Below are 14,824 nucleotides of genomic sequence, written 5' to 3'. Positions count from 1 at the left end.
CGTCTACCAATGAGTTAGAGAGCAAGACATTCCATCCAAGTCCACACCTCACAGGTACCAAGAGCAAACCACAGAATCTGGCCCACTGGCAATACCTTCAGAGAGGTGAAGATCAAGCACCCAAACCTCCAGCACCGGGCAGCATTGCTGCTGCATCAGAAGAGTGATTTGGAGCCCTAAGAATTCCAGCATTGAGTGGGGGAGGGACAGGACAGAGACAGATGTTGTCTGCAGCATTTGGGGACCTCAATTCAGGCCAGAATTTCAAGACAGGCCAAAACTGGGGGTTAATAAGAGTATTTTTTTAAATACAAGCTTAATATGAGGATTAAGAGAAAGAGAAGAGCTCAGATAGAAAGATAAGACACACCCAAGCACATGGGCTTCCCAAATGAGAGTCTCAGAACAGAAAACATACCCAAGTGTGGGTGTGGGTTCCCCGAGGGAGAGTGGGAGCTAGCTGATTTTGGAGAGCCATATATATCATCTTTGTAGGTTTTGGAGTTACTCTCTTCAAAGACTTGCTGTGAATCCTAAATGCTTACCTGAGGGGCACCTGACAGGATTGCAACCAATATAGAGATAGAAAAGTCTAGCCCAAGGGGCTGCGGGAAGACAGGAGAGTTACACTGTAAAGGACCTTATTTGGCTTCAGCCCCCAGCCCCAGCCTGGGGGAAGGAATGAGGTCCTATCCAATGGGATATTGCTCAGGCCTTAAGCCTGGCTCATCCCACTTTTAACATAAAACCTCTGTAAATGAAAGAAGTCTTAACTGCATGTGCTGGAATTCTTGCTTCTTGGCTGACAAAGGGCTTGCTTCAGTCAGACTCCAAGGTAAGGGTCTCCTCTCCTTCCCATGTCAAGTTCTGTCTTTCTTTCTTTCTTTCTTTTTCAGATTTATTTATTTATTATGTATGTAGTGCTCTGCCTGCATGCATGCCTACATGCCAGAAGAGGGCACCCAATCTCATTATAGATGGTTGTGAGCCACCATGTGGTTGCTGGGAATTGAACTCAGGACCTCTGGAAGAGCTGGCAGTGTTCTTAACCACTGAGCAATCATACAGCCCAAGTTCTGTCTTTCTATTCTGCTTTCTGGCCATCACTGCTGCCTCTGTGCAGCCAGCCTCCAGCAGCTCTGAAGTCTGTCAATCAACTCACCCTGAACTTCAATACCCTTTCCCTGACCAGGGCCCTCCAGCCAACCCAGAACCTTCTCTCACTTCATGCTCCTTTGCTTGTCTTTTCTGAGAAGAAACACCACCTATCGACTAGTTTTAACTTAGAACTCTGTCATCTACGTGACAAGCCCACAGGCAACTAACTAATAGTAAAAACCAAGAATCAACGCTATTGCCAAACATGGCTGACCTCCAGTCAAATGGTCCCAAGGCAAGCAACACTGGGTGTTAAAAGGTGTCCTCAGCCGGGCGGTGGTGGCGCATGCCTGTAATCCCAGCACTCGGGAGGCAGAGGCGGGTGTATCTCTGTGAGTTCAAGGCCAGCCTGGTCTACAGAGTGAGTTCCAGGAAAGGCGCAAAGCTACACAGGGAAACCCTGTCTGGAAAAACAAAACAAACAAACAAAAAAAGGTGTCCTCCATCCTCCATGGGGCTGGAGAGACGGCTCAGCAGTTAAGAGCACTGGCTGCTCTTACAGAAGACTGGGGTTTGAGTCCCAGCACCCAGATGACTTACAACAATCTGTAACCGCCCAGAAGATGGCGTCTCATTATGTAGGTTGCTGGAGCAACATAGGGAGACGCCATCTAAAAGCAAGGTACCACTACACTGCCTCAGACAAGCTGACACATCTCTCTAACCTCTGGGGCCTCAGTTCCTCAACCTGTTGCACAGGCATGGGGAGGTGAAGGAGGTAATCCTGGGAACATGACCACAGGATAAAACAGAATCCTTAAAAATCAAACAGTAGGGTAGCTAATCTCATAGGAACTGCACATTCCTCAGAACCTACCCACCACCTGGCCCGGAACCCTCTCTGAGAACATGGCACCGACCCACAGAACTGCTGGGGCAGTAGGCAGAAGGGCTTGGCTCCTGGGCATCAAGCTAACTTTCTTCTAGGTGAGTTAACACTCCCAAGGCGCTGGGAGACGGCTTAGTCAGTGAAGTGTGTGACTAGTCATGCAAGTGTGTGAACCTGAGCTTGAGCCCCAGAACGCACATAAAAGGCTGAACACGGTGCATTTGTAATCCCGGTAATGGGGAATGTCTTAGTGAGGGTTTCTATTGCTGTGATGAAACACTGTTGTGCCTACATCGCAAGACATCCCCCACACACACACACACACACTGAGCAAAACCACCACAGAGCCGATATCCGATGCAAAACACACAGAGGTTTATTGATAACAAGCAAGCCCAGGCTTGGTCTGTGTCCAATACTCTGACACAATGGGTAGAGGATGGCCCTGAGCTCTCAGAGTGAGGGGTTTTTAAAGAGAAAAACCACAAGCAGGGTGGTACAAGCCTTGGCATCATATGATTGGGTGAGGGTGTGTAATCTTTGAATTTACTGGTTGGGGGTTACAGTTATCATTTTGGGGCAGGCCTGTTCAAGTCCCAGGCTTTGTCCTTGAGCTGCCATGGAGGCTGGCTGGCCTCGCATGTTCACACTGACCCATGCATGTAGCTCTAAGTTGGTGAGGGGTCCCAGACAGTAAACAACTGGCTGAACCTTGAGCAGTCAGAGTACATGCAGGAAGGGAGCAAGGACTCTGTCTTTTGTTCACGGCCTTCCCAGAAACTGCTTGCTCAAGTCTCAGGAAACTGACATTGAGGCCTGATCTCTGAGAGAAGACTGAGCAGCCTGTTATGGCATCTGCTGGGTCCTTTCAACACCATGACCATAATGCAAGTTGGGGAGGAAAGGATTTATTCAGCTTACACTTCCATATTGCTGTTCACCATTGAAGGAAGTCAGGACAGGAACTCAAATAGGACAGGATCCTGGAAGTGGGAGCTGATGCAGAGGCCATGGAGGTGGAAGGGTGCTGCTTACTAGCTTGCTCCATGTGGCTTGCTCAGCCTGCTTTCTTATAGAACCCAGAACCAGTAGGCCAGGGATGGCACCACCCATCATGGGCTGAACCCTCCCTCATTGATCACTAGTTGAGAAAATGCCTTACAGCTGGATCTCATGGAGACATTTCCTCAGCTGAGGCTCCTTCCTCTCTGATGACTCCAGCTTTCATCAGGCTGACACACAAAACCAGCCAGTATAAAGAGGCAGAGGCACTGGGACTTGCCGGCCAGCCAGCCTAGCCTAATAATGGCAAACCTCAGGTCCCAGTGAAAGACCTTGTCTCAAAAGCAGGGTGGGCTGGAGGGATGACCCAGCAGTGAAGAGCACTTGCTGCTTCCAGGGGACCTGAGTTCAATTCCCAGCACCAGGATGAGCAACTCTCAAACCTGTGTAACTCCAGTTCCAGGGGATCCCATGCCCTCTTTTTATGTGTGTGTGTGTGTGTGTGTGTGTGTGTGTGCACATATACACACACATACACATAAATAAAAATTAAATTACATTAAAAACCAAGACAGACAGCTCCTAAGGAACAGCATTCAAGGTTAACTGCTGGCCTCCACACGCATGCACACCTACCTGTACATACCCACACATAAATAAGTAAACCTCATAAAGCTGACAGGTATCAACAACACGCTGCATGTGTTCCTCCACACAGATGCTCACGGCTTAGAGAGAAACAGCAGACCCCACCCTTGATGTGTAACATCAAGGCCACTTGGTCTTCCCATGATAGTACAGATACTGGGCTTGGGATTAGAGGGGTTCTGTATGACTCTTCAGGTAGAGGCTTCCAGAGTATCCACCTGCTAGGCCATGAATGTTGCAGAGGCCTTGCCTGAGTATGTTTCCCAGTGGCCTGGGAGCCACCGAGACCTAATGTTCAAGGTTTCTCAGTGCATCATGTGGAAAAGACAAAAGTCCAGTTTTGGCTGGACCCCAGCATAGAGGGTTTTCTCACTGGCACAGCCCTGGGTCTCAGTTTCTCCAACTGTATGCTGTATGGAGGACTTGCAGCCTCCTCACTGTGTGTGTGCCCCAGACTGATAACATTATAGGGAAAGCAATGGTGTTTTATGAAGAACCATCTTATTGAAACCATTTTTCTTCTGAGACTGTCCTTCCAAAAATCAGGACATTAAATGTCCTCTAGTTCTACAAAGTAGGCGGGGTGTGGATCCCAGATGACAGTGTACTGGGTTCCTATGAGAGAGGGTGTGTGGGAAGGGCCAATACTGAGGCTAGCCTCAACTGACTCCCTGGGATTCTGGTCAAGCTCAGCCCCTGGGAGAGTGCTGAGGGACCTGGTACTCCATTGGCTGGAATCCCAGGCCTGCTCCCTGGAGCCTCTACAGTTCACACCTTGCAAGGATCCTGCCCACTGCTCCATCCACTGCCTTCTATGGAGCTACAGCAGAAGTAGGGGAGCCGAAAGGGGCCCCAGGCCAGGGATAACCAACTCCGGGCGGTGGCGATGCACGCCTTTAATCCCAGCACTCAGGAGGCAGAGGCAGGTGGATCTCTAAGTTTGAGGCCAGCCTGGTCTACAGGGGAAGTTCTAGAACAGCCAGGACTACACAAAGAAACCTTGTGCCAGGGGTAGGGTGGGGGTTGGGAGGCAGGAAACCAATAAAATAAAATAAAATAAATGGTGCTGGAGAGATGGCTCAGTGGTTAAGAGCACTGGCTGCTGCTCTTCCAGAGGACCTAGGTTCAATTCCCAGCACCCACACGGAAGCTCACACCTACCTGTGACTCCAGTTCCATCGCTTCTGACACCCTCACCCCAATGTCATGCAGACAAAAACACCAATGAACATAAAATTAAAAACAAAAGTTTTAAAAAAAGGAAGCCAGAACTGCAAGAAAGCCAACCAAGCAGAATGCACACGCCCAGCACGTGTCACAGACAGTACAGGGGTCTAAGGTAGAGAAGCAGCCAAGAGACAGCAGAAGAGAAGGAGCATGCACAGTGCACAGCTGGGAAGGTGAACTGTCTCTCCCTCCCCCCTAAGCTCCCTGGAGCAGGTCCAGCCCAGGCAGCCATCTCACGTGCCAAGCCTAACACTCACTTGACCACCTCTGGTCCCTCTGCAGCATCCTACCCAGCCCCGAGGGTCTCTTGAGCTTCCGGGACCCATCTCCCCATGGTTTCCTTCACCTCTGGCCACCTGTCATGCGTCCTCACACCTGGCCTTTAGAAGTTGCAGCCGGGTGGTCCTGGGCCAAGGTACTCCTGCCAACAGCCCTTCCTTCAGGGACTCCTAACCACCCTCAACTCGCTGGAACATGCAGGCTCCCAGCAGATCTGCTTCCTGCCTCGCACAGCCTCTTTGTTCTCTTAAGTTCCCAGCACCTAGCACAAATGATTATACTTGAACTTAACACCTGGAGGGCCGAGGGAGGGGAAGGGGTTGGGGGGGGGGGGGGACAGGCTGTGTTTCACGGTGTCCTTTGTCCCAAAGCTTTGCAACAGCCACCACTTGATGTCTGTGAATAAGCAAATGATCTCAGGAGACCCTAGCAACTCTACATGGTCCTTAAAGAGATTCGGGGAGAAAAAGGAGAGGTTGACCGGACCTCAAGCCAGCTCAGCTTCTAAAGTTCCACTATATAAATCCACCACAAAAGTCCAGAGAAGAAGCCCCATCCCCTCTCTAAAGCTGGAATTCGGAGAAAGGTGAGACCACCGAGCATCCTTGTGAGGACTGGAATGCTAGGCAGGGCTGCCTGGGATGCTTAGTCTCTGTGTACCTGTGTCCTCTGTGAGGAGGCATTTGATGTGCCACAAGGTCCTACAGGTGAAGTCAGGCCCAAGGCTAGTGTCAAGAGAGAATAGTGTTGCATGATCACTCTTAGCCAGACAACAGGCAGTACAGACTCCTAGGAATGGAATTCCCCCAAGAGATTTTAAGCCAAAAGGGAAGGCGAGCATGTGGCCAAACTCAGTCTATCTTAACTCCAGCGGATGACAAAACACAGAAGGAAAAAGTGGCCCAGGAAAAACACTGGGCCACCTACCTCATAGCGCTGTCAAGATTATGTCAGCTTTTGGATAGAATCCACTTCAGTTAGCCTAACCAGCCCAGAACAGCATTAGCCAGAGTGAAGCAAACTGACTTGGAGAAAGAAATACAGGCTTGGGTCACTCACCATCTTGAGCCACCTTCAGAACTGAGACTAGCTGCCCCCTGCTTCCTACTGGGGTTGGATACTCTGTATATAACTCCTCAAAACATACAGACCACTGTAGTAACCTGCATCCAATCCATCCCTGACCCAGCCTTACCTAGGACCAGCTTTGGGTGGAAGATGAGGTTTCCTAAGAAGCAGCTTAGGAAACATCTCTGCTTATCCTGAGTTGGGCAGATGCCTTACCCACATCTTGACAAAGGTCCCTTTCTTCACACCCTATTTTGTTACGCAGCCATAGCTGAGATCATTTCAAAGAAACTGGACCCACATGAGGTACATCAGAGTGGCTATTAATCAAATTGTTATGATCCGATATTTCACAAAAGGAAAATATTTTGTTGGATAAAATGCCCTGGGGGCGAGTGACTGGAAAGATGACTTAGAGGTTAAAAGCACTGGCTGCTCTTGCCTAGGACCTGGGTTCAGGTCCCAGCACTCATATGGCAGCTCACGTCTATTCCTATGTAACACCAGTTCCAGGGGATCTGATGTCCTCTTCTGGCCTCCTCAGGTACTGCACACACATGGTACACAAATAAGCAGGCAAAACACTCATACACTTAAAATTTAAAAATAAATAACCTTTAAAAGAACAAAGTGCATTGTCAGAATCCCATATGCCCTTTGAGAAATGTTTTCCCAAAGTGTTATCTGCAGAGCTGCCTGTCCACTGTGCCCTTTGCTTAGGCTCCTAGGCCTTCAAGGAGTTGCAAGCAGGAGACTTCCCCAGTCACAAGGGAAGGGTAGAGCCCCTGTAAATTCCTGAGCATCTCAATGTGGTGATTTGCATGAGAATGGCCCCCACAGGCTCATATATTTGAATACTTGATCCTCAGCTGGTTGACTAGTTTGGGAAGGATTAGGAGGTGTGGCCTTGTTAGAGGTGTGTCACTAGGAGTGGGCTTTCAGTTTGGGTTTCAAAAGCCCATACCATTCCCAGTTAGCTTGCTTGCTCACACCCCCTACCCCACCCCACCTCTGCCACCTCATGCTTGTGTGTCAGATGTAAATTCTCAGCTACTGCTCTAGCACCATGCCTGCCTGCTGCATGCTCCCCACCATGATGACCATAGACTCCAACCCTCTGGAACCATGATCCCCAAATCAAATGCTTTCTTTTATAATTTCCCCTGGTTATGGTGTTTTGTGGCATTTGTCATGTTTCTCTGGCAGGACTTTTCGCTCAGGCTCTTCCTTCTGCCGGGAAATGCACCGTTTCCTCCCAGCCCAAGCCCCACCTTCAAGTGAAGGGTGAGAGGAATTCCCTTCCACAGTTGCACACACACACACCACCTCCTCCAGAGAGTCTCCCCTGACTCTGCCAGTAGGGCTTGGCTCCTTTCTCTGGATCTCCTGGAAGCTACGAAGCACATGAAGGGGAAGGGCTGAGTTTGTCCCATCACCTGACACATCTGGGAAACCTCAGTGTCTGGCGCTGAGCTGTCCCTCGGCAGCTGTTGAGTGAAATGCCTCGGCCTGACCTTCTCCACTAGGGCTGGCTTTGAGGGCTGCAGTCTGGGGCTTTGTGGGGCCTCCTTCAGGAAGGGTTTGAAGTTCGATATGAGCAGAACTTTCGAAGCATGAACAAGAATGATACAATGGCAATTCTAAGGCTACTTAGTCCTGGGTTCTCTTCCTTAACCTAACAAGTAGGAGTCCATTATCTCGTTTTTTACACACAGGGAACCACCCAGCCATCCCACTGGATTCTTCTGTAGATAGGAAGATTGGTTTCCAAAGCCATAGGTACCCAGGTACCCTGACGAGGGAGCTATGTAGCTGGGTTCCCCGATTCCTGCCCTCCACGGTACAATGTGCAGGAGGTGGGGGTGAGGAGTGTGGGAGTGTGTGGGGGTGGGTGTGAGCATGCGACTCAGAGTTAGGAAGTCGAAGGCAGCGCCGGGGGTCTCAGTGCTTCCCCAGGGATCCCCAACCCCCAGTCTCATCTTCCTGCCTCCGGTCTCCACCTCCTGACTGGGAAACTTCCAGGAGCTCAGCTCACAGCCACATGTTTCTGCCAAGTGCTCTCTGCCTTTGTTCTCCCTCCCAACAGGACTTTCTTTTAATCAGTCGGAAACTGCAGGCTGGAGCCAGAGGCCAAGAAAGCCTTGGAGAAAACACAACTGTTTCTCCCAACACCTCCCTCTCCCCACACCCTCAGCTGGCCCAGGAGCAGCCAAGTCCAACAGGACAGATCAGTCACAGGACAACCATGCGCAGACTCTGTCCGTTAGCAGGAAAGACCACGGTCCTTCTGCATATAGGTGGCCACACAGCCCATTGGTGGCCAAACGAATGGGGGCCGATTAGCAACAGGGCACACTCTCTGTCTCCTCCAAGGTCTTTATTAGATAGTGGCTTTCTTGCCAACCCCACAGTGCTCTGGAGCCTGAGATCAGGGTCACCTGGCCCTACAGGGCTACAAGGAGCAGGAAGGAGCCAACAGCTTCTAACTCTTTTCCAGGACGACACCAAACTGAACCGACCAAACTCAAGGCAGCTCCCCCAACAAGAAACAAAATGGGTCCCAGGATGTTCTGTTCTGGCAGGCTTCAGATCGAAGCTTTCCTATGAAGGATGATGCTTGCAACACTGAGAGAGTCCGGGTTAGCACGTGTGGGTGCTCACACACAACCCTGTGTGAGCACCAGCGGGTGAAAACACTTCCCCAGCAGTAGGCAGGGAAGACCGGCCTTGGAGGTCCTGGGCCTCACATGTCTCCACCTGTTTCATCTGTGCAATATGTGGCCATCAGAGGTCCCTGCCACTTCCAATAGTGTGCCACCCTGGTAAATCAAAATCCTCTCTGGTTTTCACTCTCCCTGGCAGAGACTCAAATGCCTTCTCTGGCCCAAACCCACCTCACTATCTCTGGTCCAAGCACAACCTCCTCCAAGAAGGCCCCCCCTCCATAAGCTCTGAGGGGCTGCAAAACTCTTGGCACGTACAGTTTCAAGCCTATGAGCCTACCTACCCTGTCTCCTACCCTGAGAAGTGACCCAAAATGTGCCAAGGCTGCAGCCAGTGCCCAGAACGGCCAGAACTCCTCCTGGATTCAGAACCAGCCAGTCCCTTCTCCCTCACCTCAGCCTCTCCCTAAACCCCCCCTCCACCCTCCCACCCACCCCCACCCCCGCCAGCAGTTATCTACAACCCGTGACCTTTTGACCAGGAGTGTGGCTAACAGAGAATTCAAAAGAAGCCAAACTAATCCAGGGATAACGAGTAAGAGATCGCAAGGGTGCTTTGGAGCTGGGCCCCCCGCTGAAACAAAGACTTCAAAGAAAAACCAGGCTCGGCTGACCGCCCCAGAGTCACAGAGGTTAAAGGTTCAGATTTACAGCCCCACAGCTTCTCTGCTGGTCAGGTGAAGCGCCGGGCCCCCTCCCTCCCCGGGCCAGGAGGATTATGGGCTGAGAAAAGCACAGCCTGGTGGACTCTAGTCCATTCTAAGGTCCCTAGATTGGGGAAGTGGTTCTGGGCCACCAATCTGCTATAGGGCACTCCTGTGGCCCAGCAGGGAGGAAGTGGCCAAACCTTCCAGATCGGACCTCTATTTTCTCATTTCTTTCTGCCCCCATCCATCCCTGAACAACTTACTTCTCCTGCCCTCCAGTCTCAGTTTGCTCAGAAGTAAGATGGGTGCAGCAGGCCCCCATCCGAGGGTAGGGGCTGGAGGCGGGGGAAAAGTCGCACTAAAGCTGCTCCCCGTGCGGAGTGCTTCCCACCCCCACGGCCCTGCGGGAGGTCTTTGAGCTGTCTCCACTAGCAGAGAATGTGTCTGCGAGAGCCCGCTGGAGGATCTGTTTGGAAGATGAACGAATATAAAACAAGTCCCCCTTGTTTTAGAGGAGGGCATTAGGGCCAAGCCGGAAGTGCGGCTGGGGAGAGGAGGTCGCGGGCCTGGATTCCACGCAGCTCTGGGGAACCATGCGATGACGTCCGGGGCGCAGCAAAGCGCAGCGCACGCGCTCCGGAACACCGGCGGCTGCAAACTTCTAGGGACCGCGGGGGCCCGGGTGGGGACCTAGAGGGGGGATCATGGGCCTGGGGCGCCCCTACCTCGGGCCGCCAGCAGTGAGAAGCTGCTGAGCAGCAGCAGCGGCAGCGGGACCGGGTGAGACAGCGCGGGACGCTCCATGGGGCCGGCGGGCTCGAGCGGCGGACAAAGGCACGGCGGGCAGGGGCTGCACGCTCTGGCTTGGCCTGGGCAGCCAACGCGAGGCTCCTGCGCGCCGCGTTCAATTATCCCGCCCGGAGGAGGCGCGGCGGGGGCGGGGCCCGCGGGGACCCTCCCTCCTGCACCGCGCCGCGGGGGCGCGCCGCCACCCAGACTCTCCTGCTGCGCTGCACGCGGGGCGCCTCGCTGTGAGACGTGCCCCGCCACCCACCTAGACCTAGGCGCAGTGCTCCACACTCGATCCACATCCCATCTGCCCCCCAAAGCCGGCTTGCAGAGAACCCAGACCCCTCAGGGGTTCCCCTTTGCTCGCCCCTGCACCCTACAACGGGCTCCTTTCTTGCGGCGCGTAGCCCCAGGACTCCGCAAGTCTGCGGTTGGCACCAGAGGCTGGGATCAGACTGGACCGCCAGGACTGCGGGTCAGGCCAAGCAGACTCCCAACACCAGGGGTATAGTCTGGGCTTCCCACAGCCCGGAAGGTCACGTGGAAAAGAGTTTGACCTGACTGGTCAGGAGAGCAAGCAGCCACAGGCTGGACCAGCAGAAGCCAGTTTGTTGTAGAATGCAAGGCAGCCGCCAGCCAGCTAGCCTGGAGGACTCGCAGATAGATTTCTTTAAAATAAATAAAGAAATAAAGAAGTTGGGAAGATGGCTCAGTGAGTAAGGGCACTTGGTGTGAAGACATGAGGGTCTGAGTTCGAATTCCCAGCACTCACATAAAATAAATAAAAACAATGCAAAAAAAAAAAAAAAATGGACTTGTAGCCGGGTGTGGGACACTCCAGAGGCAAGGGCAAGTAGATCTCTGAGCCTGGTCTACAATCGAGTTCCACAACAGCCAAGGCTACACAGACAAACCCTGTGTTGAAAAACTAGCAAAAAGATTAAAAAATAATAATAATAAAAAATTTTTAAAACCAGTGCAAGTAAATTCGGAGGGCCTTAGGATACCATTTAGCTGCTTGTGTGGGACCAGTGATTCAATTTTAGGGATCAGGCTCTGCTGGAATAAACGTGCCTGTCTGCACACAGAGACTGTCCATAGTGTCCAGTGAAAGCCCCCCAACATCATCCACAGTGAATGAATATGTGGGGAAGTAGTCACACACTAGGACATTCAACTCTGATGATGCGCCGGACCAGCCACAGATTAACTTTTATAAGGTCTGTTTGTAGGAAGGACAGGGCAGGGCAGGAGACTGCTGCTCCTGGGGTGGGCAGTGTCAGAAGGCAGCCGCTGAGGAGTGGTTTCCTTAATGTACTCAATGCGTGAACACTTATCAGGCCGTTCAATTACAAAATATGCCCTTCTGTTCAAATTTGAAAAGGGGGTGACATGCACTGTTGTCCAGGCTAGCCTTGACCTCCTGGGCTCCAGTGACCCTCCTACCTCAGCCTCCTGAGTAGCTAAAGTCTATACGCATGCACCACTGTGTCCAATGCCTCCGAATGAAACCTCATCTCAAAAAATATCTAATGCTGGAGGTTTGCAGAGAGGCCAGGAAAGGGCCTGCTGGCTGACCCTTGGTTCAGGAGGCCACCCAGAAGTGAGGCAGGGCTCAAGTGTAGCTCAGTGGGTAGAATGCTTGCCAGGCATGCACAAAGCTCTGGGTTTGATCCCCAACAGTGGACATAAATCGGATATACTGGTACACACCTGTAATTCCAGCAGTTACAAGGTATAGGCAGGAGGATTGGAAGTTCAAGGTCACCTCCCTTAGCTACACAGTGAGGTCAAGGACAGAGTTGGGTGTGTGAGAACCACCTCATAAGAAGCAAGAAAAGGAGGGAGGGTAGAGGGAACAGCCTCTGCAAAGGCTCAGAGGTTTGGGCACCGATGGTTCGGGAGGCTTGAGCATGTGCAGGTGCTGGAGAGGAGGGGCCCCTGAGCTGTGAGCAGATTGGAGACTCCTTAGTACCTTGTTATGAATTTGATAATCGTGGCAGAGTTTGGAGGACTAAGAGAAGGTGGCTGAGGGGAGGCAGGACATCCAAGGTCTGCGCTCAGCCCTTACCAGTCTCTACCAGTTCACTCTATTCTCATATCTCACGTTTTAGGTACTTGCCCCAAGCCCCTAGTGGCTTGGAAAACCAGTCAGCAGATGTCAGGGAAAGAGGCCAGTCTGAAGTCCCAGGACGGACTAGAGGTGGTGACCAGGTCCAGTCCAGGCTGGACCACTCACTTCCTGGCTCTGTGACCCTGAGTGAATCACTCAGCCACTTGGTGTGCTGTGTGCTGTGTCCTCTGTTGTGGACTATTGCTTTATACTGTGTAAAGATGTGCCGCAGGGACTGGTTTATTTAAAAAGCCAAACGGCTAATAGCTAGGCAGGATTTGGGGGCAGAGGGGACGCTGGGAAGAAGGCAGGAGATGCTGGGAGACACAGAGCAAGCAGGGTGGGCAACACAGAGATGAGGTAATAAAGCCACGAGGCAGAAAGTAAGTTCATAGAAATGGGTTAATTTAAGTTTTAAGAGCTAGCTAGAAACAAGCCTAAGCTGTCGGCCAAACTTTCTTAATGATAAGTCTCTGTGACATTATTGGGGAGCTGACGGTAATCTGCCTACAGTCATCATCTGTTAAATGTAGTGATAGGCCTGGAATCGCTTGAGAAGTAAAGGATGCAAAATTCCTGTGACAGGGTCCCCACCAAGAATGCTGTGGCTCACTAGCTGTCAGCCATGGGACAGTGGCTGCAGTAAAGGGTCCTTAGGGTACAGCAGACAATGTCACTCCCCACTTCCTCTCCATTATCCCACCCCTGCCTGGCCCCAGACTCAGTATCCCTGTTTGCAAAGTGATCTGCATCAGATTAGTGTCAGGAAAACTGCAGACCCCAAATCCTCTGTGACTTCGGGTTCCTTATCCCATTCTAGGTAGACCCCAGCTCTCAGATGTCCATGGAAAGACTGAAGGCCTGAGCTTTTTTGCAGATGTTGACAGGGGCTGTCTATCCAAAGCCCCAGGCATTCCCACACAGTCGGCACAAAATGCAAAGCATTGGCTACACTGTATCCATCTATACGTCAGGGTTGGTCCTTAGCAAGCAGCCTTGAGGATGGCACACCCGTGATCCCAGCACGTTGGAGGCAAAGGCAGGAAGGCTGTGAGTGTGAGGACAGCCTGGAAGACACAGTGACGTGCTACCTCAAAAAAAAAAAAAAAAGTTGGGAGTGGGCAGGAGGGGGACAAAGAGAAAAGAAGGAGGAAATGGTATATGAAGAGGGGGAAGAAAAGAAGGAAGAGGAGGAAGTGGAATCGGAAGAGTGTTGGGAAGAAAAGAAAGAGAGAAGAGAAGGAAAAGGAAGCTGTCAGGTTCACATGGAGTCACTTCTGTCGGGCCCTGATAACAAGAATTACTCCACAGGAGGCGTGAATGAAGGAGGGGCTCTCACACATGACTGCCCGGTAGCAGGAACCATCCATCCCTGGAGACTGCCAAAACCTCAACCTGGCACAAAAGCCATCCCAGCCTTGCCCAGAAAAACTTCTGCGAGGATGTCTCTAACAATGGCCTCGGCAGCATTGGACAGACACCACCCTTGGGGTTGATCTTTGTGGCCAAAGATTACTGTTGCAAAGTACTTTATGCAATCCCCCTCACTTCCTGTTAAAATGTCCCCTAGCCTCCAACTCTTTGAATAGGATGACAGTTCACCACAACAATCACAGCCCCATCACACTGCCACCCCACAGGACATGCTGTCACTGGAGAGTGCTTTCTAGCATTGCAATCAGCATTTCAAGTTCCATATTCTCTGAGTATATGAAGGCATGCAGCACTGGCCCTTGACCTCAGCCTGCTGGGGTCTGGGAGACTCAGGGAGCGGCTTCATTCTACAGCTGGCTATTCTCACATCTCTGACCCGGAGTCTCAGACTGGAGGGTGGCGCCACAGGGTTGGGACTCCATGGCCTCTGACGCCTATCCCAGATCCACTTGGCATCTGGGCATCTGTTTCCTCCCAAACACCAGTGCAGAAATGTGTCCCCGTCTGGGTGAAACTCTTTGTTGTATACCTAGTGAATACGCCGTGTGATTATTATGGGTACAACTAGTGACCACTCCCCTGTCATGAGATGTTCGGATTTTGCTCGGTTAGAAACGACGACAGTGTGAGATCTGTGCTCCAGGCTGGGCTGTCTCTGTAGTTCCTGGCATAGGTGTCCTGGAAGCCAGAAAGTGAGGAATTCACATTCAGGCAGAAGGGACCCAAAAGTGGAGTCTCTCTGTCTCCCAGCCAGTGTGGGCTAGCACTTCTTTACACAGGTTATTTCACCAGCAAAAACAAAAGCAGAGAACAGTCTAATTTCCATGTTCAGAAAGGACCAAACGTTTGCCATGTGTTATGAGCCATTGTATTCTCCTCTGTGTGATTTATTTCCTTTTATTCAGTT

At 51.6% G+C, this 14,824-nt stretch overlaps 1 protein-coding gene across 3 annotated transcripts in view; it reads right to left on the bottom strand.

Annotated features, from left to right (window-relative positions):
• Fbln1 (fibulin 1) overlaps positions 1-10,565 on the bottom strand; it is an 85,677-nt gene extending 75,112 nt beyond the window's left edge. For 2 of the 3 annotated variants that reach the window (XM_036208801.1, XM_036208803.1), the window contains exon 1: positions 10,307-10,517. In XM_036208801.1, coding sequence (XP_036064694.1) covers positions 10,307-10,385 — 79 coding nt within the window. In that variant the 5' untranslated portion in view covers positions 10,386-10,517. Of the gene's footprint in view, positions 1-10,306 lie in introns of all 3 variants that reach the window. The other variant, XM_036208802.1, reaches the window with a different exon arrangement.
• Between the last annotated feature and the right edge of the window lie 4,259 nt (positions 10,566-14,824).

This window comes from Onychomys torridus, chromosome 16, assembly GCF_903995425.1.
Source record: "Onychomys torridus chromosome 16, mOncTor1.1, whole genome shotgun sequence".
Lineage (NCBI taxonomy): Eukaryota > Metazoa > Chordata > Mammalia > Rodentia > Cricetidae > Onychomys > Onychomys torridus.
Note: the sequence above shows the minus strand (reverse complement) of the source record. Positions and strands in the feature narration are given on the sequence as shown.